General features: G+C 40.8%; 1 protein-coding gene across 1 annotated transcript in view; it reads right to left on the reverse strand.

Annotated features, from left to right (window-relative positions):
* Window positions 1–27952, reverse strand: part of Hml (hemolectin) — a 183121-nt gene that overhangs the window by 90087 nt on the left and 65082 nt on the right. Inside the window, exons 21-38 of the mRNA XM_080268005.1 lie at window positions 27653–27764; window positions 25196–25366; window positions 23754–24006; window positions 23399–23537; window positions 21280–21455; window positions 19596–19776; window positions 16542–16657; window positions 14406–14538; window positions 11591–11734; window positions 10838–10956; window positions 8924–9054; window positions 8635–8757; window positions 8112–8268; window positions 5894–6140; window positions 5110–5317; window positions 2998–3076; window positions 1672–1789; window positions 1325–1442 (exon numbers count right to left, since the gene is read on the reverse strand). Coding sequence (XP_080124131.1) covers window positions 1325–1442; window positions 1672–1789; window positions 2998–3076; window positions 5110–5317; window positions 5894–6140; window positions 8112–8268; window positions 8635–8757; window positions 8924–9054; window positions 10838–10956; window positions 11591–11734; window positions 14406–14538; window positions 16542–16657; window positions 19596–19776; window positions 21280–21455; window positions 23399–23537; window positions 23754–24006; window positions 25196–25366; window positions 27653–27764 — 2725 coding nt within the window. The remainder of the gene's footprint in view (window positions 1–1324; window positions 1443–1671; window positions 1790–2997; window positions 3077–5109; window positions 5318–5893; window positions 6141–8111; window positions 8269–8634; window positions 8758–8923; window positions 9055–10837; window positions 10957–11590; window positions 11735–14405; window positions 14539–16541; window positions 16658–19595; window positions 19777–21279; window positions 21456–23398; window positions 23538–23753; window positions 24007–25195; window positions 25367–27652; window positions 27765–27952) is intronic.

Here is a 27952-nt window from a genome sequence, read left to right on the forward strand (position 1 = left end):
GAATGGAAAAGGAATGATTCTGAGGGATTCACAAGGAAGGAAAGCCTGTGAGAAATTATTAAAACCCTGTTTGTCAGAGCTACAAAACTTGAAGAGAAAGTGACAGTACTGAAAAGGGAAAAAGAAGGAGTGGAGGGAGGATTTGATCCTGGAGTTATTGAAAATCTTATTGAAGTTAATGGCAAGGGAAATGAAGAATATGAGGTGTTTAGAGGCGGTGGCTGAATCGGTAGAGAGGCGGCCTGCAGTCCTAATGGACCCAGGTTCGAATCCCAGCTGGGGCAGGGAACAGTTTAATGACTCGAATTTCATAAAAGGAGACTTCCCTGATCTACCAGAAGACCCGCCAACATGTAAAAGAACTGCTGCTAGTACATATACCAGTCCTGTATGAGACAGCCCTAGCATGTATTCAACATGGACAGCTGGTGTTAGTGCCGAAGTGGTGACATGTGGAGGTGTAGGAGGACTACTGAACCTTGGGATTGACCACTGGCCCTGAGAAATAGGTCCTGAAGCCTTTGCCCAGAGTCAGACACATTTAAGAGAGAGAGAGAGAGAGAGAGAGAGAGTTAAGGGAAGCACAAGAAAGGGCTGTGAAAGTAAATACAACTTCTGAAAAGGTGCTGTCAAATCAAGCCAAACTGGTATAAGAAATCATCACTGAAGATTCTCTTTCCAATGTAAACACTGAGAAGAGATCTACGGCAAGGTTCTTTAATTTCTTTCAGGGTATTAATCACAAGAAAAATAAATATTAGGTATATTCTCCTCAACTTCTGTGTCATAAATAACTATAGCCTAAGGCTGCTTACAATACAATTGCTGAGTGATGAGGCTGTTACATCCCCATTTGATGTCACCATTTTTTCAACTGCCTTTTAAAACAGGCATAGATTATCTAGCAATATTCTATCTCTCCTCTCTCCAGGGGTCTCGATTCATATCAATCTTCCACATCCAAATCACTATTTTATCAGTTAGTGAGCTCTCCTTCAGTAATTTTTTTTTTTTCCCTCAAAACAATATACTGAAATATGAAACAACTTCTGGAATATACTACAACTGTTTCACCTAAACCTGGCCCAGATTTTCTTCTTTTTGTAGGTTATCTCACATACCTCAATGGCAGAAAAAGACAATAATGCAGTCCTACATACTTTTCATTGTACTTATTCATGACTTCATTATATTCTACTGTTACAACTCAGCATTCACGATGGAAAGATGGTAATTCTAGGCCAAGTTATAGTGAAAAGAGTATGGCACTGTAGTTCCATTATAGTTTAAATATTACACAACTCAAATTCTGCCATGAACATACCATTATTCCTGCAGCGTGCACCTTTCTTGTCACAGATAACAAATGATTCTGTGTCACCACCACGTGCTGGTCGACATTCCACCGCAGAGATATAGTGGTCAGGGCAAAGTGCATGAGACTAGGATGAAAGAAAAAGCATCCCATTAAATTTCAAACATGAAACTAGTTTGGTGGCCAACACAAAATTAATTCTGTCTAATGAAACCAGCATACTGAAGGTGATTTACCCAGAAAAAATAACAGCCTATCACAAACATAACATGCCATAATCAAAGCAACAGTAAGAAACCATGACATCTTACTTTCAGTATACTGTACCTATGAGATATGCAAAAGCTTTTCCCTACCTTACGTATCTCAGTCAGAGTTTCAAACTCTCCATCAGTGCTTGGATAATGAGCATTGAACCATGGTGTCCACCCCTCTTCTTCACATGTCAGGTGGCTTGGTGGTGTGGCAGGTAGACTGAAAAAGGAAGAAGGGAAGAGGAGTTGACCAGACACTGCACTGTGTCATACATCAATCATTCAATCCAGTACTGCCCTAGCAGATGTAGGATTCTTGAACATACATACAATCAACTCCCTCTTGTTAGTAAGATTTTTGTTTGTAGGAGGATCAAAAGACATTGAAAGTCTCTGCGATTTCCTTTTCTTGTTATTTCTGCAAAAACAAAAAACAGACTGTGATGATTTCTCTCTCATTATGAAAAACAGATGTTGAAGAATGAACAAGAGACAAATGGATCCTAAAGCTTCCTAGTCCTTCCTGCAAATAAAAATTTGAAATACAAGAGGAAACTGATCATAAGTTTGTGATTTCTGGTTCAGAAGCATAACTTTCAATGGCTAAGTTACTCATCCCTCACAGATACTACCTGAGCAAGAAACCCCAGCAACACCTAGGAATCTAACCTTTATGGGCCACATCCAAATGCGGCATTTTAATTCACTCGACCAACAGGCATTTTACAGTACAGGACAGTTTAAGTATAGTTCCAGCGCTTATCTACACTACAGTAAAAAATATTATATGGCAGATGATGGTACTGGAAGTTTCCAAGTGAGGACATGTAACAAAATATGTGACTGATATTAAACATGAGTGAACAAGATGCTAGAAGAAAGTTGACCAGATCCAGTAAAAAGTGCCCCTCCTCCAGCACATAACATGCCTTCCAAATAGCGAAACTCCTCCACACATTCAATAGACTCTCCAGCAAGAACAATCCTTTAATGCCACTTAATTTCTTCATGCTCTCCCCAACACATCACACACACACAAAATCAGCATTAATTCACAGCCTAACTCTAATACCACTACATCTCTTATGCACCCACATATTACAAACACTGCACAAGATGGAGTTACTTCACACACCCTTGTGATAAATTGCACATGGCCACACTCCCTCTGCCTTGAGAGTACTGCTACCAACCTTAGATATCATCATTTTTGCTTTATCCGCATTTAATCTCAAACTCACGTGCCTCATTCAGTCCCTCCACTTCCTAAATATTTCCTTAGCCCCCCTTTCACTCTCTGCAATAACATCAAGTCATCACCATACATCTTCCATGGATGTTCATTTTTGCTTCTGGCACTAATATAAACAATAAAGGGCTAAACTAAATACCATAATACTGTAAGTAAATTTTCCTTATCACACTCACATAGAGGGAGTGAAGATCGGGGGCGGGGTGACAGGCGAGGCTGGGGTTGGAGTGGTGGTGGCCTCAGTAGTGGTCACACCTGTAAGAAAAAAAAAAAAAAAAAAATCATAATAAACACTGTTTAGTATAATACAGTGCTGTATCAGTTTTAGTCTTCTTGGAGAGTACTGTTTCTTTTCCAATATCTGCTTTCTCCTGACAAATGTTATGAAAGTACTATTAACAGGCTGCCTATCAACAGCTAAATCACCACAATCTGTCTTTTGCCACATTCTGTCTGTATTCATAAGAGACAATGTTCTGCTCTTAAAAACATCTAATTACTTATGCTTGGCAAAATGTAATATTCTACAGTGGACATTATAATTCATTCATATAGCAATACTAATGCATTAATATCATTTCAAGGGGAAACATTTTCTCACAACTACTTTCTTACACCAGCTATTAAAATCACATGAACTCACATGCAGAATGTGAGTGAAATCCTATTTAGTTTATTTTTGCTGTTACCAAACACTTGTATTCAGCGTTGGAAATGTCTCTGGTACTAGAGGAGTCTCCTAATGCCAAATCTGATAGTAGGTGGTAGCAACCATGCTTACTATTTCCTCAGATGATTCTACACTAAGTGATATGCCTGATCACTTCCTGTAACCCAGTAAACCATTTACAATGCTGGGTGGTAACCAAATAACAGGGTGTGGAAGTGGATGTGGTAGAAAGCGTTAGGAGAAATAAATTGAGATGGTTTGGCCACGTGGAGAGGATGGAGAGTGTGACTGACAAGAAGAGTATATGTGAGTGAGGTGGAAGGGGGGAGAGGGAGGGAGAGGCCAAAGATGAGATGGAGGGATGGAGTGGAGAGGTATATGAGAGGGGGGGAAGAGTTTGGAATAGGGCAGTGAAATTGCTTTGGACAGGGTGACATGGAGGTGATTTGTTTATGGCTACCCCCTACGGGATTAAGGCGTCTAGCAATAGATACATAGAACAGGGTGATGTGGAGCCTACTATGGTGCCCATGTTAACTGGGTGGAGAGTTGCATATGTGACATCCATCCACGAACGTAACCTACACATTCCTCCCTGCACCTAATCGCAGCAAGGAGCGTCACCACAAGAAAACATCGGTTTGCTGCACAGGACAACCCTACAGGGACAACTGCTTGCCTGCAGTTAATGAGTCTATTCATGCAGATAGACTGGGACTGATCTGGTACTACTACTAATAAGAATAAGAATAAGAATTCCTTATCTAACCCCTCCAGTTCCAAAAGCCAATCCTAAGCTGAATAAAAGCATCCAGAGACAGCAAGAACAATTCAAAAGTCATCCCTGGTCTAGGTGGAATAGTAGCCTTTAAGGAACTGCTGTCTACAGAGTTATATGATGCCCTATAATAAATGAGAGAGAGAGAGAGAGAGAGAGAGAGTGTGTGTGTGTGTGTGTGTGTGTGTGTGTGTGTGTGTGTGTGTGTGTGTGTGTGTCCTACAATTGGAACCAAGAGTGGGAGTGGGGAGACAAACAGATGGGTACTGAGCATGTGGTTTAAAAGTGTAAATGAGGTGTGTGAGTGGTATTGGTGTAGGCAGTAATAAAATTGTTCTGTAGGGTCTGCAAGACGTTGTAGTGGGTGTTAGATAGGAAGAAGGCCCAAGTCTGGGAGATGCAGCATATCATTGATCTGATGTACTGTTTAAAGAGTAGGGAGAGTGTCCCCCTCCCAAGGCTGTTCCTGCAACTGCCCTGACAACAGTGAGTCTAGGACGCTGATTTGGCAGGGCCCCACCTCTCACAATGCAAGAAAAATACAGTAATATGTAAATGGTTCTGCCTGTGAGCTGGAGCCAAAATTTTAAGACTTGAATGTTTTGTGAATGGTTGTGTGGCCCTTTTCACTGGGCATAATGGTGATATTTTTCCGATTTATATTTTTTCTGTTGATAACAATAAGTGTAAGGAACTGTAGCCCAATTATGGTGCGTAGTCAGTTAGTTCTATTTCATTTTTTTTTCATATGTCTGAATCCAATACATCTAATATATAATAATTGGAACAGGATGAGGATGATTAAAATGATGATTCAATCGCAAAATAAAAAATTTTAACGATACCCACTACAGTCACAAAGGAATGCCACTTCGTAGTTCCAGCAAGCAGACTGAGGCAGGGCATCAGATGGGCCTTGACATATCAAACCCGTTTCCAGCGTGCAAGTGACACCTGGCTGCTCGGTGTGAGGTTTATGAGTTCCTACACTGCGACACTGGATATCTACCATCTGGCTCCGAGCACAGAATCCACTGTTGCCTTTAATCTGAAAGTTAAACTTCAGTTAGTGTTGTGCATACTGTACCACATTTTTAACTCTCAGATATGATAAATTATCTCAACATGAATAAATCACAGATTCCCAACATTTCCTGGTTTTCTATTTTTGCCAGAAAGGTTCAATGATTTACCTCCCCCCTCATCTCCTAAAGGGAGGAATTCCCCCTCCCCCCTTGGGAGCTATTTTAAATGAATCTAGATGAAAGAGATTATAGTTATCTGCCTCCATTAAGCATTACATTTTTAAATGTATTGGCAAGGTATGGAGATTTTTTACAAAGTTTTGGGATTATTTTAGAGATTTTGTACTTTTCTGTACTATGGTAATGAGGACCTAAATTAGTACCTACTCTTAAAAAGCACATAATAAAAGCCAAAATGAATTTTACTATAATTACATAAAATCTATAAATAACAGCACATCAGAAAGGCTTCTTTGGCCATTCTGGCCTTATCTATTTATTCCCTCTCTCTCCCTTCAATGTCCAAAATTCCCCCAAACTTCTTCCCCCAGTTGGGAACCCCAGGTATAAAGTATATGACACACATACGATAGCTTCACCTTCTTAATTCTTTCTGGGACTGGCTCAATGTCAGAATTTTGACGTAAAACAATGGGCTTGTCCTGGCTCAGCCATTCTGTCCATCCACTCCTGCAATCTACTTCCCAGACTTCTTCAGTTGTGGTTAACATGGCAGGTGGGGTCACAGTGTAGACCCGAGGGGATGAAGCAGCAGTGGTCAATGGAACTGGGGTGGTAGTAAGGCATGGAGTTCCACGGCAAATTTTCTTTTTGCGGGAGCATGTGCTGGGGAGTGATACAGCAGTCACATAAACACAACTGGAGCAGAGCATGTGTAAAGAATTACTTCGTGGTCAAAGGAACTAAGGGCAATAAAAACCAGACAAGTGCAAAAGTACGGGAGATCTCTCTTCTTACATGAGATATGCATAGTTTATCTGGGGCTTCATAGTCTGCTTCCACATACCACGATGGTTTCAGTTATCAAGCTAAAGTCAGACACAAAGATAAATTGAAAACCAGACCCAGATACTAACAGTACAGTACCATCCAAAGGAATGGCCAGGACTTTATTCTGGGAATGTCTACATTTCTATTATTTATGACTCTGAGTAGGTGGAAACAGTTATTATCCACCCATTCAGTGTACAGCTACCCTCAGGTGACCCTTTACTGGGTGACAAGCCATATGGATTCCTGTAAACCATGAAAACATTTACTAGACCACATGATAACCACATCATTAAACCCATTTGTTCCCTGTATGCCATGGAAATAATGACAAGGCTTTGCAAAATGTGCAGACCAATAGTTGATAACTACAGATCAGACAAACGACTAGATACAGATGGTGATCAAGGAACATATGGGGCACAAATGATGGAGAAAAGGATATTATGCAATATCTGGAAAATGCAATTGTGGATATATGTGGGTTGACTAGGACCAAATGGATGGATAAGTTTGTGAAAGAATGACACTATGGAGTAGGAATGTGTGCTAGAGTGGATGAGACTGAGACAGCAAAGGAAGGTGTATGCACTGCTGTATATAACAATTCATAAAATGTAAAGGTGTGCGAATCAGTTAAATTTACGACTGTCTAAATATGAATAAATGTAGGAATGCTAGTGTGGGTGACTGTATGCACCAAAAGAGAACAGAGTGACGAAGTCCTAGTATACTACCCAGAAGGGATATTAATTCAACTGTAGTAGACAGTTGGTTACCATTATACACCATAAAAGTGAAATCTGGCTACAACCTTAATAATTAGCCACACAAGTATCACTCTTCAGCAGGATGCTAAACCTGAGGTAACCAGAGTGAAAACTGAAGCTGAGACTCACACACTGTTTAAAATCACATTAATCATTACAGATTTGTTTCTCTTAATAGTTTCTAAAAAGTATTCAGAAGTAATTGCTAACTGTGAGCACTTGATTTTGCTCCCAGTCTGTATAAAATATCAGCAGTACCAATGCCAGCTTCAGTATGGGGATTCCTTAAGAGGAAGCACAGCATCATTTACTTAACAGATTGACTGACTGACCAGTACTATGCCAAAAGATTTCTGCTTCAGATTAGAGCCATTGTATCACAGCACAGACTCTCATGTACGATAGTGCAATCATCAAATCACACATGAATCAAGCTTCACTGACAGCTGGAACAGGCCTAGAGGATACCAGCAAATAACACAATAAATAAGGAAAAGGGCAAGAGCATAGGGATGTTAAAACCATACAGTATCCTTATTTTCTTACACATCTCCATCATTCCAACCCTACCTGCATCTCACCCTTCCCTCCCCCCCCCACACACAGCTTGGAGGTGATTCTGTGACAACAAGCATCATATGTCACTGTAATGTGATGCATATGGTGAGTAAGTGTGATACAATGTGGGCAAAGTGGATTGCTTGTGAGTCGCATTTTCTGTTGGTGTACATTGTGGTCTGACTAGGTACAACTGTGTCTCTCTGGGTAGACTAGGTTCTGAGGGGTGTATGTCTGGTGATGGTTCTTGAAGGATGATGTTTGACTGAAGGTTTTGGATGGCTGTGGTGACTATATGTTTATATATGTGTTTGTAAATTGTAGTGTTGAGTGGAGGACAGAGAATATTGCTAAGAAACTATATTTAGCATTGGGCAGTTCTTGTGGAGGGGGTTGTTGGCTAAAAGATTTTGCTAATATGAATGTCCTATCGCTAATGGTTTGTTACAGCGTGTGGTTTGAAAAAAGCATATCTTACCATGTATGACAGTCATCCTGTGATATAATATCTCCCTCCATATAGACTCTTCCATCTATTTCAAGACACTTTTTATCACAGTCAACTCTGGGGATACATTCCAAGTCATTGGCACTCTTGTAGACCTGACCTCCTGGACACACATCTTTTGCACATCCTGGGGGAAAGACTTAAGGTCACTGGAGTAAAAACAAAATTGGAAATATGAGCTTCACAGCTCGTAGAATTTAGGTTACTGTATTTGGTCACAAGCCCTCTCCTATCCCCACTGAACCAAGGTTAACTGACCTTGCTTTATGATAAATCACTATGCTATGGGTCTCCACTTGATGTAACCTCATCATACAAAGAGACAATACTGTACTGCATCTTTTAAAAAAGTATTCCAACAACACAGTGTTCATAAATAACCACTTTTGCACAAGGGGTCCAAAGCCATAAAACCATGAATGAAATGAATCAACTGTAATAATAAAATTCCCTGCAAATAACTGTTTAACAGTGCATATAATGCAGCACTAACCTTCTACACATGAATCCTGGATGCACAAGGGGGGATGGGGGTCAAGAAGGGTGTCGCAGTTTTCCAGAGGGCATGTGGGGATGCAGGGTTCATAGTGCTCACAGGACTCATCACACTGCATGGCTGGTGAGGTACAGAGAAAAAATTAAGCACTTGCAATCATGTTTTCAACTTTATGATTCCCATACATTTATGGAAAAAGAAAAAATATTCTTTGAATCAATATACACATTACAACAAACACTATTTTCTTCTCTGAGACAATCCATAACAAGAGAAAATTACTCACGGCAGAGATGTGGTGTGCGCCACTTGATGTAGATGCCATGTAGGCTGCATTCGTGTGCATATGCTGCAATGGCTGTACATAGACATTCACAATCCCCACCCGTGTCACAACCACAAGCATCAAACTGACACCTGCAAGAAATACACCCAGTACATGCATAAACAATGTACACTGCATGACTTTTGTTGATTAACATAATCATGCCCATAATCAACAATAAGAGAGGGTGGGGATGCAATTCCCCTAAGGGCAGGACATTTTGAAGTACCATTATATGTTCACTTTATTCCAATACTGTCTCTGTGTTTTGCAGGATTTATGCTGTGACAACACTCTTCACCTGCACAGATGGACTGTAGCATGGATTGTAGCATCCCTAACTTTGTCTAGTTTCCTTGGGAAAAAAAAAAAATCAATCTGACAATGGACACCAGCACACTCACATACTATCAGTCTAATCTGTCTCTTTTAAAAATATAAACTATCTTTTCTGTACCTTGTCAAACCCAAGAATTTTCTCCCCTCTCTACATTCCATGCTCTATAGCTCCACCCTCCACGTATCAGTTGTTATCTTGTGTCTCTGTTCAAATCAAAGTCCAGTACCACAGTCTTCCCAGCATCTGTACCCCAACATGCACCAAATTCTTCAAAAAAAAATCTGTAACTTCATTATCTAATCCAACTTGTCCACATAATACCAAGAGCAGTCTCTTAACAATCATTTATTTCAAAACTGCTGTATTATTCTGTCACTCACCCCACACACATTCATAACACTTTCCAGTCATCTCTTAGCAAATATGATCTCTACTCCTCCAAGGCCAATATTCCTTCCTTTCTGATAAAGCCTGTTATCTATCACACTTACCACTCATCTTCCTAGCTGACATTCCTCTCCAGTATGAACACAGCACATATCAATCCTCCAAATACCACTTACTGTCTCAACTGCCTTTCCCACTCTTTCCCTAATGCTGATGATGCACCTGTATATCATGCAATCCCCTCTTTGAGAGGCTAAAGCAATGCCTCTCTTTAGTGCATGTAGCACTTTTAAAAAGGAGGACTTTCCTGACATCAGCCAATGGTCCTTCAATGAGATCAAACACTATGGGGCCTGTTGACAATGGTCAATTTATTCCTGAAGACAATATACATCAAGAGAATGAGAATGCAAGGGCTGTATGAGGTACAGATGCATGCAAGAATGCATGCATACATAAAAAGAAAAAAAATCAGAAACAGAATAAGTCCTTCATGAACACAACAGACACACAACATTCGTACAAGACACAAAACACACACACACACACACACACACACACAAAACAGACCCCCCCAAATCGGACACGGCTCACATTCACTTAGACATAACTAAGGGCCATGGAGGAGACCTCATTAAATACATTCACCCATAAACACACAATGCAAACAACACAATCATTCCTCCACAATGATACAGCATTAGAATTATAGTCACTCAAATGTTAAATCTGGTCACAAACAAGAAATTGAATTTTTTTTTAACATTTACACTCTCCCATCGGGAGAGTGGCCATCCAGGGTCCTAGGTAATGCTGGTATGCACAATCACAGGGTTTTACCTGGGCAACACCAGGTATTCCAGCTAGTCAGGTATAAAATACTCCAACCTTCACCAGTCATCACAAGTTCCACCCCACTTTCCACAATTCTGATTCTGACATCTCTCACAACACCATTTGCTATATATACTCTACTGTAAATACTGAGCATGTCGACAACAATATTTATAACTCTTCTCTTCACTTCACACCACCTTCTGCCAAATACATTTCCAATTTCCCATGCAGAACAGACATGATTCACTTTAGTGATTTCTCCTTGCTATGTAGGGCTCCACAGGTAATGACATTTGCTTTAGTGATCTCACCTCTCTATGTAAGGCTCCACAGGTACCTCAGAATGACAGACAGTGAAGTTAGAGCTCTTGAGAACTGCACATTTTTTTGCTGCCCATACCTTTCTATGAGGGTGAAGGCTGCATGTATCCTGGAACATACAGAATACAGGTTAAGAACAAAGTGGGCAGGGAAGGGAGCTGGTATGTGTGGCAGTCCATGTATAAAGCAGGTGTACCAACTGCAGGCAACCCTTGTTATCCAGAGGGAGTATATTAAGCAGAGTTAGCTGGTCATTTATATTCTTGTTCAATCTATGGTTCTTATGCCCAATGATAATCAATGTTTTTACCCATGTGTTTGGTTCGGGATCCATTTTCCAAGAGGGACAGAACAGAAACTTAGGAAAATTTTGGGTTTTCCTACCCCACATTAGCTAAATAACAATCGTTCTTACACAATGATTTGTGGTATTCAATTTGCACAGCAGTCTTTATGGATCCAATAACCACAAAAGACAGGGGTCTACTGTATACTGTACTCCAGTCAAACTTCTTCCACACAGTAATCCAAAGCATTCCTCCTTGTTCCTACCAGAACATATTTTGTAAGCTTAAATTCAGTACTTCTGTAGATTTTACAGGGTTGAAAGGATGGTACAGCTTGAATTACTGACTTAGGCATGACAGTTAAAAAATAAGTGCAATTACTGAATATTTAATGGCTGAAAAGACTATGAAGGAGTGTACCAATGTTGGTGAAAATTTTACAGCAGCCTACTGTACCTTAATTATCATGCTGTCAGGGCAGTAGTTTTGAAGACGCCATGAGTCACCAAAGATGCGCACTGACACCTCACTTGATCCACCAGATGGAGTCTGGAAATCATCTTGTTCATCTCCATTGTAGTTTCCACATAGACCTCGAACCTGGTAATATGCAGCACAGCAAATTCATTTACATCATCAGCATCTAATTTCCCCCACAAACAATAAAGGGGTGGGGGGATACAGAAACTATGAAACAGAAACCCCAAATGCATGAAAATTATCAACAGAATGACTACTGAAATGGGCCAACATCCATTATCATCCACGACAACTACCTCACTGGTTACACCTAAGATGTAAACACATCCAAAATCTATCTATAAAAATACATACAGTATAAAAAATGCCTGTACCACAAACCATGATGTGAAAATGGGAAGGACTGAATGAAACCTACCACATCCATATTTATATATACTTCATCCATCTGTATCTATACTTTGTCACATCTACTTCCTTAATCTCTATCTGTTAATTTTGCATGTTCATTTATCACACAAAGCCATCTCCTTGGCCTTCGAAACCTATCATCCTTCAGATCAGCCACCCCCTTCACGTCCATCCTTTCTATTATCATATTCTACACAGCACACTCTCCTCTACCATAAGAATTACAGACTTTTTTCCTCTAAGTGTTTGAAAGATCTCTACATTTACTATGTCTAATCCCTAACCAACGGCTGACATGTATACCTGTCGCAATTTTGGGCGCAGAGCAATGCCGGTTTAGAGCTGAAAGTGTCTTCCTGCCACCCTTTAAACTTTAACTTACCTTACTCATCGATGGGACCACCTGGAGACATGGGGATGCTTTCATATGAAAAAGCAAGAGTTGGTGAGTCTTATGCATCTTAAATTTTTTCTCTAGCTGCTAGTTTGGCAGATATTAGGGTTTGAAGTAATGTTATTTTTTTCCATCACAGATATTTCCCATAGAGAAGAGTGTGCAACATCGGAAAACACCTCGCGTGTAGGGGTTAATGTCTATGAAACTAACACCTATATCTCTATCTATCTGCCTACCAACCTGTATCTATCAATCTATCTATCTATCTCTCCTCGATGAGATGGGATGAGTGGGCTGGAACAATGTTGTGGAGGAGCTGCCAGTCTTTTGTCTTTCACAGCTCTTGTTTTTGCAGATTATATGGCCAAACATTGGATCACACAGGCCTACCAGGCTCCTTAGTCCAGATATAACACCCTGCGACTTTTGCCTAACTCCTAAACTTAAGATGCTGCTGAAGGGTTTGAGAATTGAGAACAAAAATTGGATAAAGACATATATGACAAAGATTTTGTTGGTGATCCCGAAAATGTTTCCAGCAATGGAAGGACCACAGGGCTAAGTGTATTATATGATAATGAAAGCATAGATCCTATGGGTGCTATGTTTGTGATGGAAGAGTTATGAGGTGGGATGGGACTGGAGTGTATTGGTACTGTTATGAAGAGAGTGAGACTGAGATGGTTTGGGCATGTGGGGAAGATGGGGGATGACAACTGGGTACAGAAAGTGAAAAGGTTTAACAATGGGGGTAGGGCTGCAAGGGGTAGACTGAAAATGACCTGGGACGAGGTCATTGAGTGTGACCACAGGCATAAGGGACTGAATAGTGAGGCTGCCAGAGATCAAGCAGCATGGACAGCCGCCATTATGTGACCAGGGCCAATTCATGCAAGCATGCTGGAGTCTTTATAAACGAAACGAAACAAAATGACAATTTAGAACCACTAAATACATACATACCATTATGGTAAGTATCAGAAACACACACAGGCATGATTCTGTTAGTAGAAAATGATGAAAAGGGTACAATAAGAAACTAACACATACCACAGAGAGACTAAGATGGGCTAGAGGTAAGGGTTCCTGAGGCTGGGTGGTGGAGAAATAGTGGTCTCTATCACCTGAGATCGAACTCCTCAAGTAGGGTCATATCTCTGAATCTTTCAAAGCCATCAGAAACCACAGACACTGCACCATAATTGTCAGCAGAAATCAGCTCAAGTGCATGATAACGATGTTTTCTAGCTTGAAAATGCACAATAATGACAGTAGTGCTGTGCTATTAAACACTCCATGTCATGGCTTGGAGTTCAGAATTAATACAACTGGATCTTTCTGCAATCTGCAAGTGGCTTAGTTTGGGTGGAAAAGAGAACACTTGCTCTTCCCCATGTTTGCTTGTACTGGCATGTCACTGTGCTCCATGGTAACAATGTAAAAATTCCATATTGCTGTGGCTTACTATACTTTCTGTACATTTACTTCTAGGCTTCCAGTGTAGTTTGTCAATTCCTTCAAGTTATAACTTCTTTCATGAAATCAGGTGGGATAGGATCCACATGAAGTACAAAGGAGAAGTAAAATAAAGACTGGAACTATTGTACTATATTTTACAGGATGTCCTGAATAGCAGTCTTCCTACATTTATGCTTTCTCTTTCTGTTTTTCTGGATCCTACACGACTCTATCTTTTAAGCAGTAATTTGAGTGGCAATGGTGGCAGTGAAGGTGACAACGAAAATGACAATAACACTACTGCTGCTGCTAATGACAATGATGATAATAATGATATAGGTGTCTCTGATGAGGCCACACTTTTACTTATTCTTGAGTATTCTTGGTCACACTGCCCTTGGTGGAAAGCTTAAGATGAGTAAAATACAAGCTGATTATTGTGTCTCCTTCATGCACCAAAGAGGCATATATTAATCTAAAAGGTTCTGCTATTCAGCAAATGCTGTTACTCTGAAGACTACATACCTTGCCCTGCCAAGATGCATCAAGACGGAGGTAAGCACGTGTGCCTTGGTCCCACTGGAGCACTAATCCCATATCAGCCACCTCTGCGAAGACAAATATGCCTGCTTCTCGGATAATAGTGCGGGACATATTCCTGAAAAAATAAAAAAAATGCACAATTACATTAGTTTTGGAATGTCGATATGTAAGCAGATAGCATTTTTTAAACGATCAAATTTAATGGTCTCTCAAAATTTAGTACCTGCAAAATTACTGTATTCATATTTTGCCTAGATTAAACTTCCTTATCTCCCAGTTCCTTTGGCTGAAGACAAAATCACAATGATATTCTAAAACAACACTGGCCAGGCTCTTTACAATTCTTTGGTATGAACCACCTTCCCCATGTTCCCCATAACTGAGTCCCCATTGTTAAGACAAAGGTACAATCTGCATGTCTACAGCAATTTCTCTAGCAACATTCTTTCATTCTGAGCTATAAGTAATCAGGCAATTACTGAAGTTCCTGGGTGAAAGAAAAGCACTCAAATGTTATGAGTTTGGAGATGGCATTTGATAATGTGCCTTGAAAAATTTTACAGTGGTCAGTAAGAGGGCTGGGAACAGATGAGTGGCTGGTCTATGCGGCAATGAAAAAGTATGACATGTCAACAGCATATGCAAGAGCTGGTGAAGCAGACAGCAAGAAGTTTATAGTAAAGAGTGCATAAGTACCAAGGATCTGTTGAGTCCCAGTATATGATGTGCTCTGTCATAAATACGGCAGTGTGAAATTAAGGACAGATCACTTCAAGGTAGAAGAGTAATGGAAGAAGTTGGCTGTATTGTTATACAGAGTAGGTATATTTGCTTGGAGGCTAACTAGTCCTTGCATGAAAATGTTTTATTGTCAACAATCATGTATGGAACTGGGACCCAGGAAGTGAGTGAGAGAGAAGTTATTAGGTTAAAAACTGCAGAAATAATCTTTTTTAAAACAACTGCATGCATTACCAGCATGGACTGTGTACATAACAAATACATGAATAATCTGGAATAGAAGGAGTGATATGAATGGGAAGTAGAACTACTAAATGGATAAAAAGGACACTGAAACAATGTAGTATGGACATAAACAAATACTGCATTCAAACAGGATACCAGAATAAGCTTTTGATATGAGGCACACCTCAAGTGGTTGTTGCTGTTGCCGTTGCTCAACCCAAGTTATGCCTCGCCTAGCAAAACCAACAACCGTAGGTAAGCAACTTCCCCAGTGGCATCATCCCATAGGCTCCCTACATCACTGATGCTGCATCTGCATCTTAGGGTGATGTGTGTTGTGCAATACTCCATAATTATGGGTTATGTTGTGTGGGCCTACTTTGTAAGAGGGGCACATGTAATATGCACTGTGAGTTACCCAACCCAAATCTAAACTGGTAACTGAGGAGGGCTGATCTAAGCCTCACCATGTGAATTCAATATGCTTTACAGTATTTAAAGATACCTCTGATAGGTGGATGCCAGAAGGGGGGGCTCATTGTATAGTGTTCTGATCATGGTGTTGTACAGTGATCCCTTGGTTATAGCAGTTTTTGTTTATCACCCCTACATGAAAATCTGCACTCCTGCCATTCTCGCACATTTTTGGCTAAAAAACTTCATTATTGCACACCTGACCTGGTTCCTGCCAACAGTGACAGTGTAAAATTTGCTGTTTCTGATGACTTTCAGGGATTCAAAGATAAGGTCTGACTCAAGAAAATAATCCCAGGTGATCGATACTGCTAACTCTCCACCCTCTTGTCTCAGAACCCTTTACCTCAGGCAAATCTCAGGTTTCTATGTGGTATATGTTTCTTCCTTAGTGTGACATTTACATCATTTTCTATTAAGCTAACCAAGCCTATGTGTGTTCTGATATTTACCATAACAGCATGTATGTGTTTAATGGGTCTAAACTGACATAAAAGGGAAAATATGGGTTAACAAGTGGGGTGCCTGATACAAATCAGAATAAATCCCACAGGTTCTGCTCCTTGCCCATCATAAAGGCTAAAAGGTGTTAAGGATCTCTGTCAAGTTAAAATAAATGCCCTACATTTGTAATAATGCAGAAAGAAAATCTTGATGCAAATTCCCCACAGCACTGACCTGGTGGGTGGAGGCTTGTTGCGTGAGAATTCCACCACCTCTTGGTTATCCCCTGATCCAACCCGCAGTGTGATTGACTTGGCACAGGTCACACCACCAGTTCCACAAGGCACATTCTGATCACAAAACAACATATAAACTGAAGCGAAACAAACAATGGGCTATAAGTACCCCTTGATCCCTTCAGCTAGAGTATGTGTGGAGTGCACAGAGCAAACAAGCTCAAATAAATGTCATGGAACATGTGAAGTAAGGAAGTTTACTGACATCAGTGTGTGTGTGTGTGTGTGTGTGTGTGTGTGTGTGTGTGTGTGTGTGTGTGTGTGTGTGTGTGTGTGTGTGTGTGTGTGTGTGTGTGTGTGTGTGTGTGTGTGTGTGTGTGTGTGTGTGTGTGTGTGTGTGTGTGTGTGTGTGTGTGTGTGTGTGTGTGTGTGTGTGTGTGTGTGTGTGTGTGTGTGTGTGTGTGTGTGTGTGTGTGTGTGTGTGTGTGTGTGTGTGTGTGTGTGTGTGTGTGTGTGTGTGTGTGTGTGTGTGTGTGTGTGTGTGTGTGTGTGTGTGTGTGTGTGTGTGTGTGTGTGTGTGTGTGTGTGTGTGTGTGTGTGTGTGTGTGTGTGTGTGTGTGTGTGTGTGTGTGTGTGTGTGTGTGTGTGTGTGTGTGTGTGTGTGTGTGTGTGTGTGTGTGTGTGTGTGTGTGTGTGTGTGTGTGTGTGTGTGTGTGTGTGTGTGTGTGTGTGTGTGTGTGTGTGTGTGTGTGTGTGTGTGTGTGTGTGTGTGTGTGTGTGTGTGTGTGTGTGTGTGTGTGTGTGTGTGTGTGTGTGTGTGTGTGTGTGTGTGTGTGTGTGTGTGTGTGTGTGTGTGTGTGTGTGTGTGTGTGTGTGTGTGTGTGTGTGTGTGTGTGTGTGTGATACTATACTGCAGTAAGGTCATATAAAGAGAATGGACATAAACAGGGTGGTGAAAAGGGTATACCTGAAAGTAATGGTAAATGGAGGAATGGTAGGCCAAAAAGGTAGAAAAATATAGTACATGATGGTCTAAGAGAGGTACAGAGGTTGATGAGGTGAGGAAACTGGCAGGGTTATGCCAGCTGGATGAAATATGTAATAAGGGGTACATGACTCTGCCACTCCTCTTTTAACTTGATGCCACTTTTCAACTTGATGGTGAATGGACTAACTCTACCTAATAGGTATTGTGAAGTGCATCAACAAAGAAAAGTACCCAAAAATATGTGTAGATCATCATGGCTCTGAGGAGCAATCAGAAATCCATGAGCTTGAATGGTGAGTGAATGAGTGTATGGCCCATTTCACCAGGCAGACTGATAATCAGTTCTCCCTCTATCCAGTTTTTCTCTTTCCTTGGGTTATCTGTGTGCCCGACTTTACCCCATCTTTAGGTGAGAGAAAAAAAAGCTAGATGACAACAATGACAATGATGATGATGAAAACAATAACAGTGATAATGATGATGATAAAAGCAGTCATCATCTAGTTTTAACGTAATCATCATCATCACCATCATCTAACCCTATGTTGCCCCATGAGATGCATAGGAGCCCAGGACTAGGAAACTTGGTCCTGACATTTAAGATGAGAGTGACCAGCCTCACTCATCCCTGAGTGGCAGTATGTGAGCAATAAACCCCAACCATCCCTTGGATATAAACCTGCCCAGGCTCAATCCGATTGGAACGCCTTAATTACCCACTAAACCACCAGGTGCCATAACTTCATTATATGGTTACCACCCAGCATAGTAAATGGTTTCCTGATGTACAGGAAACCATTTGGCTTGTTACTCAGTGTAGGGTCACTTACAGACAGAATGAAGAGGAATCAATGAAGGAAAGAAAGACAGAAGAGGAATGAAGGAAAGAAGGAAGGAAGAGAGGAAAGGGCAGCACTACATTGAGTGAGCGAATGGTGAGTGCCCCCACCTTCCACCAGTATAATGACTGACAAAATGCTAGTCTGTTCTGGAGAAGGTAAAATTTCTTATACATTCAAATAATAATGTAAAATAAAATGAAACACTGTTTACATTTCATCCATAGATCCATTTATCAAACAATCCTTTATTTTCCCACTTGGAGTGTTAGGGCCAAGGGCTAGGCACTAAAGGCAAGTGATCAGTTGCTTGGCCTTGAGTGACAATGTGTGAGTAATAAGTCCCTACTATCCCTTGGATTTAGACTCTTCTGGGCTGCGTTAAGTTGGAGTCCATAACTCACGCAACCACCGGGATTGCAGTTACTGACTATATGATCACCACTACCAACACAGTTACAGGATATCCTCATAATGTGCACAGGATATGTTCTTAATTCCCACGCAAATATGAGATCTATGCAAGTGCTCATTTTAACATGAATGTTTATACAGTTAACTTAGTATCTCTCTTAATATGGATGATCCCAAGACTATGTCTTTGTAAGAAAGGATGTGTTATACTCATATGTTGGAGGTAATGGTAGAGTGGGTCTTGGAGGAGGTGCTTGTTGGTGACTTTGTGATAGCATTAAAATATCTGTAGGGCCAAGAAGGGTACATGAAGTGAATGAATGTTATTACTAAGGCCTTCCAGCTTTCTGCTTTCTCTGTTCTAATCTTGTTGTTAAGCTCAATGTTTAGTCCTTGGAGCTTTGTGATGGTGTCCCGTGTGTGTGGGAGAAGGGAGCTGTGTTTTAGTAAGTTGCACTGTCCTATGAGGTAAGCATTTCTGGTCTAGTGTTTGGGTTGTAATGCTTTCTGTTGCCTTGTGGCATTTGTCTGCCATGAGTATGATGTTGTTGAACTTTGTAATAAACCTATTAATGCTGATGATGAGTCTGTTTTTTTTAGTGTGTGGAAATGTTGCTCTGTTTCTTCAGTTAATTTTGTCCACTCTAATTTCTTGCAGTTTGTGTGCAGTGACGTGATCAATCTGGTTTGGGTTGTGTTCCTAGGTTGATAATAATGGGGAGATGATTTGAAGCAAGTTTGGTTTCCATTTGCTAGGTGTTGTACCAAACTTTAAGATTTCAATAAAGACGACATTTTAAACCAAGCTCACCTGTATGGTAACTTCAAAGGTGTCAACCCGGGAAGCCTTGCCCTTGGCCAGTAAATAGTCACAGGTACCGTGGAACTCATAGAGACGACCATCAAAAGTTTTGTAGTGAGAGTCCCCCCAAGCAGAACAGATGGCTGGGCAAACTTCCTCTGTACACAGCCACAAACCACCTTCACACTTGCTGCAACACACACATACAAAAATATCACATCATAACCATGCAAATGAACACAGAATCAAAAGCATGAGAACATTATATAAATTGCTTGAGAAGGGTAATGCCAGTCTACTGTCCACTATTTTACAATTCATACAAACTTGAGGTCTTAATAACTACAGTACATTCCTTCACATCCTTCACCTCCAATCTAACTCAGTCACACCAATTCAGGTTCATTCCAGGCCAAACAGAACTACAGTAATTAGATACACTCAGATTCACTATTGCCACTACGTGTCTAGTTAGGTCCATCCATTCAGTCTTGTTAGGTCATTATGAGCCAGTTTAGGAAAATTCAGGTAGAGTTAGGTTGATTCAAGTCATTCAGGTCCATTTAGGTCCTTCACATCTGTTCAGGTTCTGTCAGATAACTGGAAATTCTTTAAGATTTACTCAGGTTCATTCAGGTAAGTTCAGGTCCAGTTCAATCAATTCAGGCTGACACTAAATCAGGCTGACACTAAATGAGGAGCGTAGGAGCCCCGGGCTCCTACGCTCCTCATGGGGCAATGTAGGACTGGATGATGGATGGATGAAATAAAATAATAATAATTCATCCATCCATCCATCATCCAATTTCATGTTACCCCATGAGGGGTGTGAGAGCCAGGGGCTAGGCAAGTTGGTCCTGACATTTAAGATGAGAGTGACCAGCCTCACTCATCCCTGAATGGCATTACCTGAGCAATAAATCCCAACCACCCTTTGGATATAAGCCTGCACTGGCTCAATTGAATTAGAGTGCTGTAATTACTAACTAAACCACCAGGTGCCATAATTTGGTTATGAGGTTACCATCCACTGTAGTAAATGGTTTCCTGGTGTACAGGAAACCATTTGGCTTGTCACTCAGTGTAGAGTCACCCATAGGCAGAAGAAAGAGGAAAGAATGAAGGAAAGAAAGATGAAGGAGGGAGTGTAATGTCACCTTTAGGCAGAAAGAAGAGGAAAAAATGAAGGAAAGAAAGATGGAAGAGGGAATGTAATGTCACCTATAGGCAGAAGGAAGAGGAAAGAATGAAGGAAAGAAAGACAGAAGAGGATGGATGGAAGAGAGGAAAGGGCAGACACCCAAAGCAGCACAACACTGAGTGAGTGGATGGTGAGTGCCCCCTCCTAACACAATAATAATAATAATAATAACAATATTAATCATCATCATCATCATCATCATCATCATCATACTACTACTACTGCTTATCAGACAAAATAACATGTGTCAAACTCTTAAATTGACAAGTGTCAACAATAATACTGTAATAATAATTCTCAAAATAACATGCATCAAACTCTTAAACTGACAAGTGTCAACAATAATACTGTAACAATAATTCTCAGATAAAATAACATGCATCAAAGTCTTAAACTGACAAGTGTCAACATCAAAGGATAAAAAGCAAGCAGGAAAATAAGAATACAGTATTACATAAATGTAGCAGCATGCACTGAAAGCAGTATTTCTACCAGGTGTTACAGTCTTCAGTGATGCTGGCTCCTTCTTCATATGAGCGGCCACCATGATGACAGGGACATTGGCTGTGTGGGATACATGTGCCCGTCTCAATGTTGCGAACATACCCCTCTGCACACACACAACCTGGTCGGCAGAGCTCACCCGCCACTAATCCCAGGTGCATTGTCTGGCCAAAAAAGGACGTATGGTAAGGAGATAAAAGTATGCTTTAGGTAAAACCTCCACAAATCTTTAATGATAATATAGTTTTATGCAATGATATTACCAATGGCTCATCATTCTTGTATTATTAATACAGAAAATTCCCCATATACATAAGGAGCCCTGTGAGACTCAGTTTGACACATTTTTCAACTGAGGAATAAATATTTCAGTCACTGTGAGAAAGACTCTTACTGCAATCGACCTAATGATATTATAACTGTAAACTGATTCAAAGAAAAACAAGAAAATATCAAATTCATGCATTAGAATGGAGTGCAAAATTGCCCCATTTCTGTCTATTGTGGCTTTAATTTCCTTTGTATGTCAAGTTATTGTGACCTACAAATGTGCTATCAACCTCTTATTACTGTAAAGGCGATCAATGCTTTGAAGAGGCAGGATAATGGGAAGACAGCAGCTTTAAGTGAAGTACAGTACAGTATGCAGATATAAGTAAACACAGTTGACATCGTATCATTTAAAAAGATTCCAACATGCTTTTATGCATCAGCTTTGGTCACCCAATGGTGGCTCTCCATGCTGCTCAATCTCTGGCAGCCTTCCTATTTGGTCTCTTGTCCCTGGGGTCACACTCTATGACCTCGTCCCAGGCCTTTTTTGGTTTGCTTCTTGCAACCCTTCCCCTGACGTTCACGTTTATCACTTTCCATACACAACTGTCACCCTCCATCCTCTAAGCATGCCTAAACCATTTCAATCTACCCCTCCTAATCAGAACACCAGTACATTCAAGTCCCCTCCTTCCTTTCAACTCTTCAACTGCAATCCTAGCCACCCAGGCCTCACATTCAAGGACACACTACACATTCATCTAATCATTGTCATTTCTGTACATTTGGGTCTATGAATATCCTCTTCCTTTACTGTCTAGTCTCACTACTATACTGTATAGGATTATACTCCTTACATATGCTGCATCCAAAGATCCCATGGCATGGAGGGAGAGCCCTCTCAATGTTTGGGGAGGCAACAGCTCCCTGAACTTCCTCCAGCCACTCCAAACCCTAGTCACAGAGCTATCTCCAGCCCCACCTCCAGCACATAACATGCCCCCCAACCTCAATACACTCAAGAGACTCTCCAGCAAGATCAATCTTTTCACACCTGACAATCTCTACATCCTCTCCCCCCCAATACACCACACACACGATATTAGCATTGTTTTGCAACCTACCTCTGATACCACGCATCTCTAATGCACCCACTTATTACAAACACTGCACAAGATGGAGTTACTTCCCACACCTTTGTGACAAACTGGACATGTCCACACTCCCTCTGCTCTGACAGTACTGCCACCATTATTGCTTTTGTTTTATCCACATTTACTCTCAAACCCTTGTGCCCCAGTACGTCTCTCCACTTCCTAAATCTTTCCTCCACAACTGACCATGTGATTAGAGTGGTGAAAAAAATATATCAGAGCAAGTCTGAAGGTGATATGAAGCATAAGAGACCAAGAATATGGATAGATATGGTAAATGACTGTGTGAGAAAGTGAGGTATGGAAGTTGATGAGGCTGGGTAACTGACAGCAGTCTGAGCTAACTGGAAGAATTTTGTATGAAGGAGTTAATCAAAAGAGTTTGGCATCCTTGTTTTGTCCTGGTGTTGTGATAATCACTGGATTGAGTTTAGCTACTTAGTGGTATGAAACATGTAAGTGTGGATGCCTATGCTTGTGGGGTGAGGTCAGGATTCTAGGGGCTTGAAAGTGACTGAATGAGTGTGTGCCCCATCAAACTGGGCAATTTTTTTTTTCTTTTAGTTTCTCCTATTATCAGGTTTCTTTCTGATCTCTGGACCCTATCTCATCCCATTCTTAAATGGGAAAAGAAGCCTGGATGATTAAGATGATGATAGTGATAAATGACATTATCCTACCTGGCAGGTGTGCTCCTCCTCTGGCAGACAGTCAGTGTATTCAAGATGTTGTTCTGATGAACAATCCACCTGGGGTGAAGTTTTTGCACTCTCATTTGCCCTTGGCTCCCAGCAGTTCCATCCAGCATTGAAGCACTCACTGAATGAATAAATTACAGACTACTGAAGCAGTACACTTGTTATAAGGAACAAATACAAACATATCTGACCTGATAAAGTTAGTCTTGTAGTTACTGACACATATCAAAGGGCTGTGTTGAAGACAATTAAATAAACTCAATGACAAGTTTATCTTTAATCTGAATACTGTATATATATCTTTACAAACAAAGAAATACAATATGGATGCCCTCACCAGATTAAATGTGATCCATCTAGCTGTGGCTGAACCAGTTCATAACCAGGCTTGAACTCCTTGCCTTCATACACGCAAGGGCACTCAGTCACAGGGACACAGACTCCATCAGAGTCCAGAGAGAAACCATCAAGGCAATTGCATCCTTCTACACATTTTCTCTTGCAGTCCAAGTTGGTGGCTAAGTCAAGGCAGGTCCGTGCACAACTGTTACCACATACCTGGTATTTTTGCCCTCCTATGCAGTGGATACCTAAAGAAAAAAGGCAGCTGAGCACAAGACCATTATAATTATTATCCTGATTTTTCTTTTCACTTAAGGGAGGGTTACATATGATCTAAAAAGAAGGGAAGAGAAAGTACAAAAATAACAGAACTGTGAACTTCATGCCCAGTGAAATGGAGTAGGAATCACACACACACAACATTTAAACCTCTGGAATCCTTGCTATACCTCACATGCCTAATCATCAGCACTTTTTGCTCTAGAGATAATATCTATTTATCTATCTGTCTATCTAAGTATTTATTGCTGGATGCCTTAATTCCATAAGGGGTGGGCACAAGCAAATCATCTCCACATTGTCCTGTCCTCTGCCATTTGACTGCCCTCCTTCCAACTCAAACCTCCTTCTTTCATTTACAGTATCTCTTCACTCCATCCCTGCACCTCATCCTTGGTCACCCCCACCCTCTTTCCCCCTCTGCTTCACTCAAATACACTTTTGTAGCCATACTCTCACTCTCCATCCTCTCCACATGGCTGAACTCTAAAGACACACTCACTAAATCCAGCTTGACAGTCAATCTGCCAGACTACCAAGTTAAAAAGGGGTGCCAAACCTTTCCCATGTGCTCCACTATACATGCTTCATCCAATCTACTCAATCCCCTGTCCATTACCTTCCCTCTTACACATTCATTTATCATATTCATCCACTACCTTCTTGGCATACATCACTCCTCCATCCATATGAACACTGATCAACCACAGTGACAAAATGCATCTGTCTTACACCTTCATTAATACTAAAAAGATCACTGTGCTTCTTTCACCTTCACACATGTACTATAATAGTACCCTCATAAATGGATAATACTGCCCTCAACAGACTCCTCCTAGATGGCTTGTGCTCACAGCAAGGCAACACAAGAGACAGAGGTTGAATTTGGCAGAAGCACAGCAAAGTGAACACAAGACGAGTAGCAGCCAGGTGAGGAAACTTTTGTAGTGCAAGATTTGAAAACAAACAAACAAACATGCAACCACAAGGAATGAAATATGCAAACAACAAATATACAAAAAAAAAATACTGTATTACTGAAATAGTGTACAGCTAAATAATAAAAAATTTAAAGTTGATTACCATGCAGTAATTCACTTCTCTTTTCCTTCAAAGTTAAGTACAGCTGTACTATTCAACATTGTCAGCAAGACTCACCACATTCACGAACTTCTGCCCTCCAGTCAATGACAATGCCCTTCCTGGCACACTCCTTGCTGTATGCTGCCAGGAGGGGACACAGACACCCATCCAACTTGGTTTCACATGAACACATATCATAGAGGCAATCACGGTAGAATGGCTCAGGATCAACCTCAAGATGGCAGTCTGGAATGTAAGAGTTAGTATGTAACAAAACAATGTTGAAACACCAAGAAAGGAGAAAGGTGAAGAGAACAGATCAGTGGTGAACCACCTGCTGCGATGACTTTCACTGATGCTGAGGGACTAACAGTGTTAACTCCTTCATTACAAGAATTTTCCCCAATCTTAGTACAATAAAACCATACAGTGATCAACAACAGAAATGGATTATTATTTTCTTGTGTGGTTTAGTTAAAAATAAGCAGTCCAGTGATCAATACAGGATGCTTCACATCCATTCTGACAAACAAGTCAACCCAGGCCTATTTGCTGAATCTGGTACTTCCACGTTACTGTAATTTCTAAAGGTAATTTCAGCCAAGTTCACTAAGTCTGAACAATTCGGGCCATTTCTGCCAGTTAAAATCAGCCAAGTCAGTTTTAGGCCTTTAGGGTCAATTCAGGTCATATTACATCCATTTAGGTCACTTGAGATACATTCAGTCCATTATTCACATCTGACCCAGCCAAGTCATATCAATCCAGGCCTACCTAACATTGTTCATTTAGGTCAGTGCAGAGCAGTAAGGTCATTTTCAGTTCAATAAGGTATTTTACATACATTACACCCCAGCCTGTTCTGTCATTCAAGAACAATTACATCCAATTAAGTTGATCAGTGTCACCAGGCCAAATCATGTCCTTCACATCTAGGTCACACTGAGTTTTAGGGCATTTTTTGGTTCATTCAAGGCCTTCACACTGACTCCAGCAGTCAGTTCAATTCAGTTTCACTTGGGTCCTTTCAGGGACGTCACATCCAGCCATATCAGTTCAGATCCAGTTAGGTTTAAGTCAGCTTAAAGCCATTCCAGTCACTCTAATTCAGCTGTGTTTATACATAACTAGATCATTTCAGGCTTATTTCAGTCAACTGCAGTCCATTCAGAACCTATCAGGTCATTTCAGGTTCACCATACTGACTCATGTCAATGTATATGATCTCAGGCCATGTCTATGAAGTGCCAAAAAATCAGCCCTATTGATACAGTGACTTTCAGTTTGCTTTAAAAATACAAGATTTTCAGGTCTTTCCAGATTTCTTGGGGATTAACCTAGTGAGTCAGATCCATATAGTGTATACTGCTTCAGCTCAACCCCATGAAGGCAACTGCCAAAAATCAGTCCTATCTGTGCAATGGCTTTTTGAAATGTTGATTCAGGTCTTTCAAGACTGGATGGGGTGAGAAGAGACAAGTGGACAGGCTGGGCCAGGATGATGATGGCTGGTGGGATGCAACAGAGTACCCATGAGTATCAACACAGCAGGTCAACCAGTAGTCATGGCAATCATTTTTATGATACTGACTCTACCTAAGTAGATACGGATGAGGAGGTGGGTAAAGAGGGCAGGTCAGGATGGGTTGGGATGGTGAAAGGCAATGGGACACTTCAGGATATGTATACTGTACATAGGCTGGTACGCTGCAAGTCGAAGGTGAGCAGCAACACATATGTAGTAGATAGGAGTGGGTGTGACAGGCTGAAGATAGTGTGGAGTTGTACATGTTAAGTACACCCTGTGCAGATGGGTGTTGTGTGAGAGGCACCATTGGTGGTGGGAAAATTTATGTCACAACTTTCTCTTTGATGTTTGAAATGGCATGAACTGGTGGGTGAGTGAATGATGAGCTGGGATGGTGTTGGCACAGGGTACGGGATAATGCATTCTATATTGCATGACAGGAACCTGTGCTGGAGGGGAATGCTCCATGAGGTGACACTAATATAACCAGGCAGCTCTTATAACTGCTTATACAAACATCCCCCATCTCCTTTGTGGTACCCCACATGGTGGACCATGGAGAAGGGTAACTTCAGTCAGCAGTGCTCTGGGTTCATGTCCTGATGAACGAGAGCCATAACAAACAAGATAAGTAAAGCAGGTTTGCTGGTACAGATTTGGGAACAGTTTAATTCAAAGATTTCTCCATGAGGAAAAAGGTAAGTATGCATCACAACTGAATAACTGATGTCTCATGACATGAGGGGAAAATGACATCACTATACTAACAGCCAGGTGAAGACTGATTCAAACCACGTGACTGCAGTATGAATAACATAATATTATACTACTGTAAATGAACTGCTACTGAACATGAATGAGCATTATCAAGAAAATGGAAAGGTACTGTAGTCATGAGTAAGGTATTGTACCAAAAATGGATGCTAAATATACATGTACTAATACAGCATTATTGCCTTGAGATATAGCTACTGTATTACTCAAAGAGAAGAAGAAAGTCTTACTAGCAAAGAGGTTTGACTTGAGCTTAGCACAGAATCTCTCTGCCACAGCCTTGTTCTGGACATGACGCTCACATGGCTGAGGTTCATCTGCCAGAAGCTGGTCAGGACATCTCTGTTTTCATGGAATAAAAATTAGGTACAGTAATGTGTGATAAAAACAACAAAATATGTCAACGGGAAACTTTCTATCTGGTTATCACAGCTATTATCAAGACTACCAAAAGTACAGTACTGTAATAATATGGCAAACTCTGGATAAATACTTACAGTATCATCATCATGTAGCAAAGTAACACATAG

Source organism: Coenobita brevimanus, chromosome 26 (genome assembly GCF_032717465.1).
Source record: "Coenobita brevimanus isolate Jiangsu-jjx chromosome 26, ASM3271746v2, whole genome shotgun sequence".
NCBI lineage: Eukaryota > Metazoa > Arthropoda > Malacostraca > Decapoda > Coenobitidae > Coenobita > Coenobita brevimanus.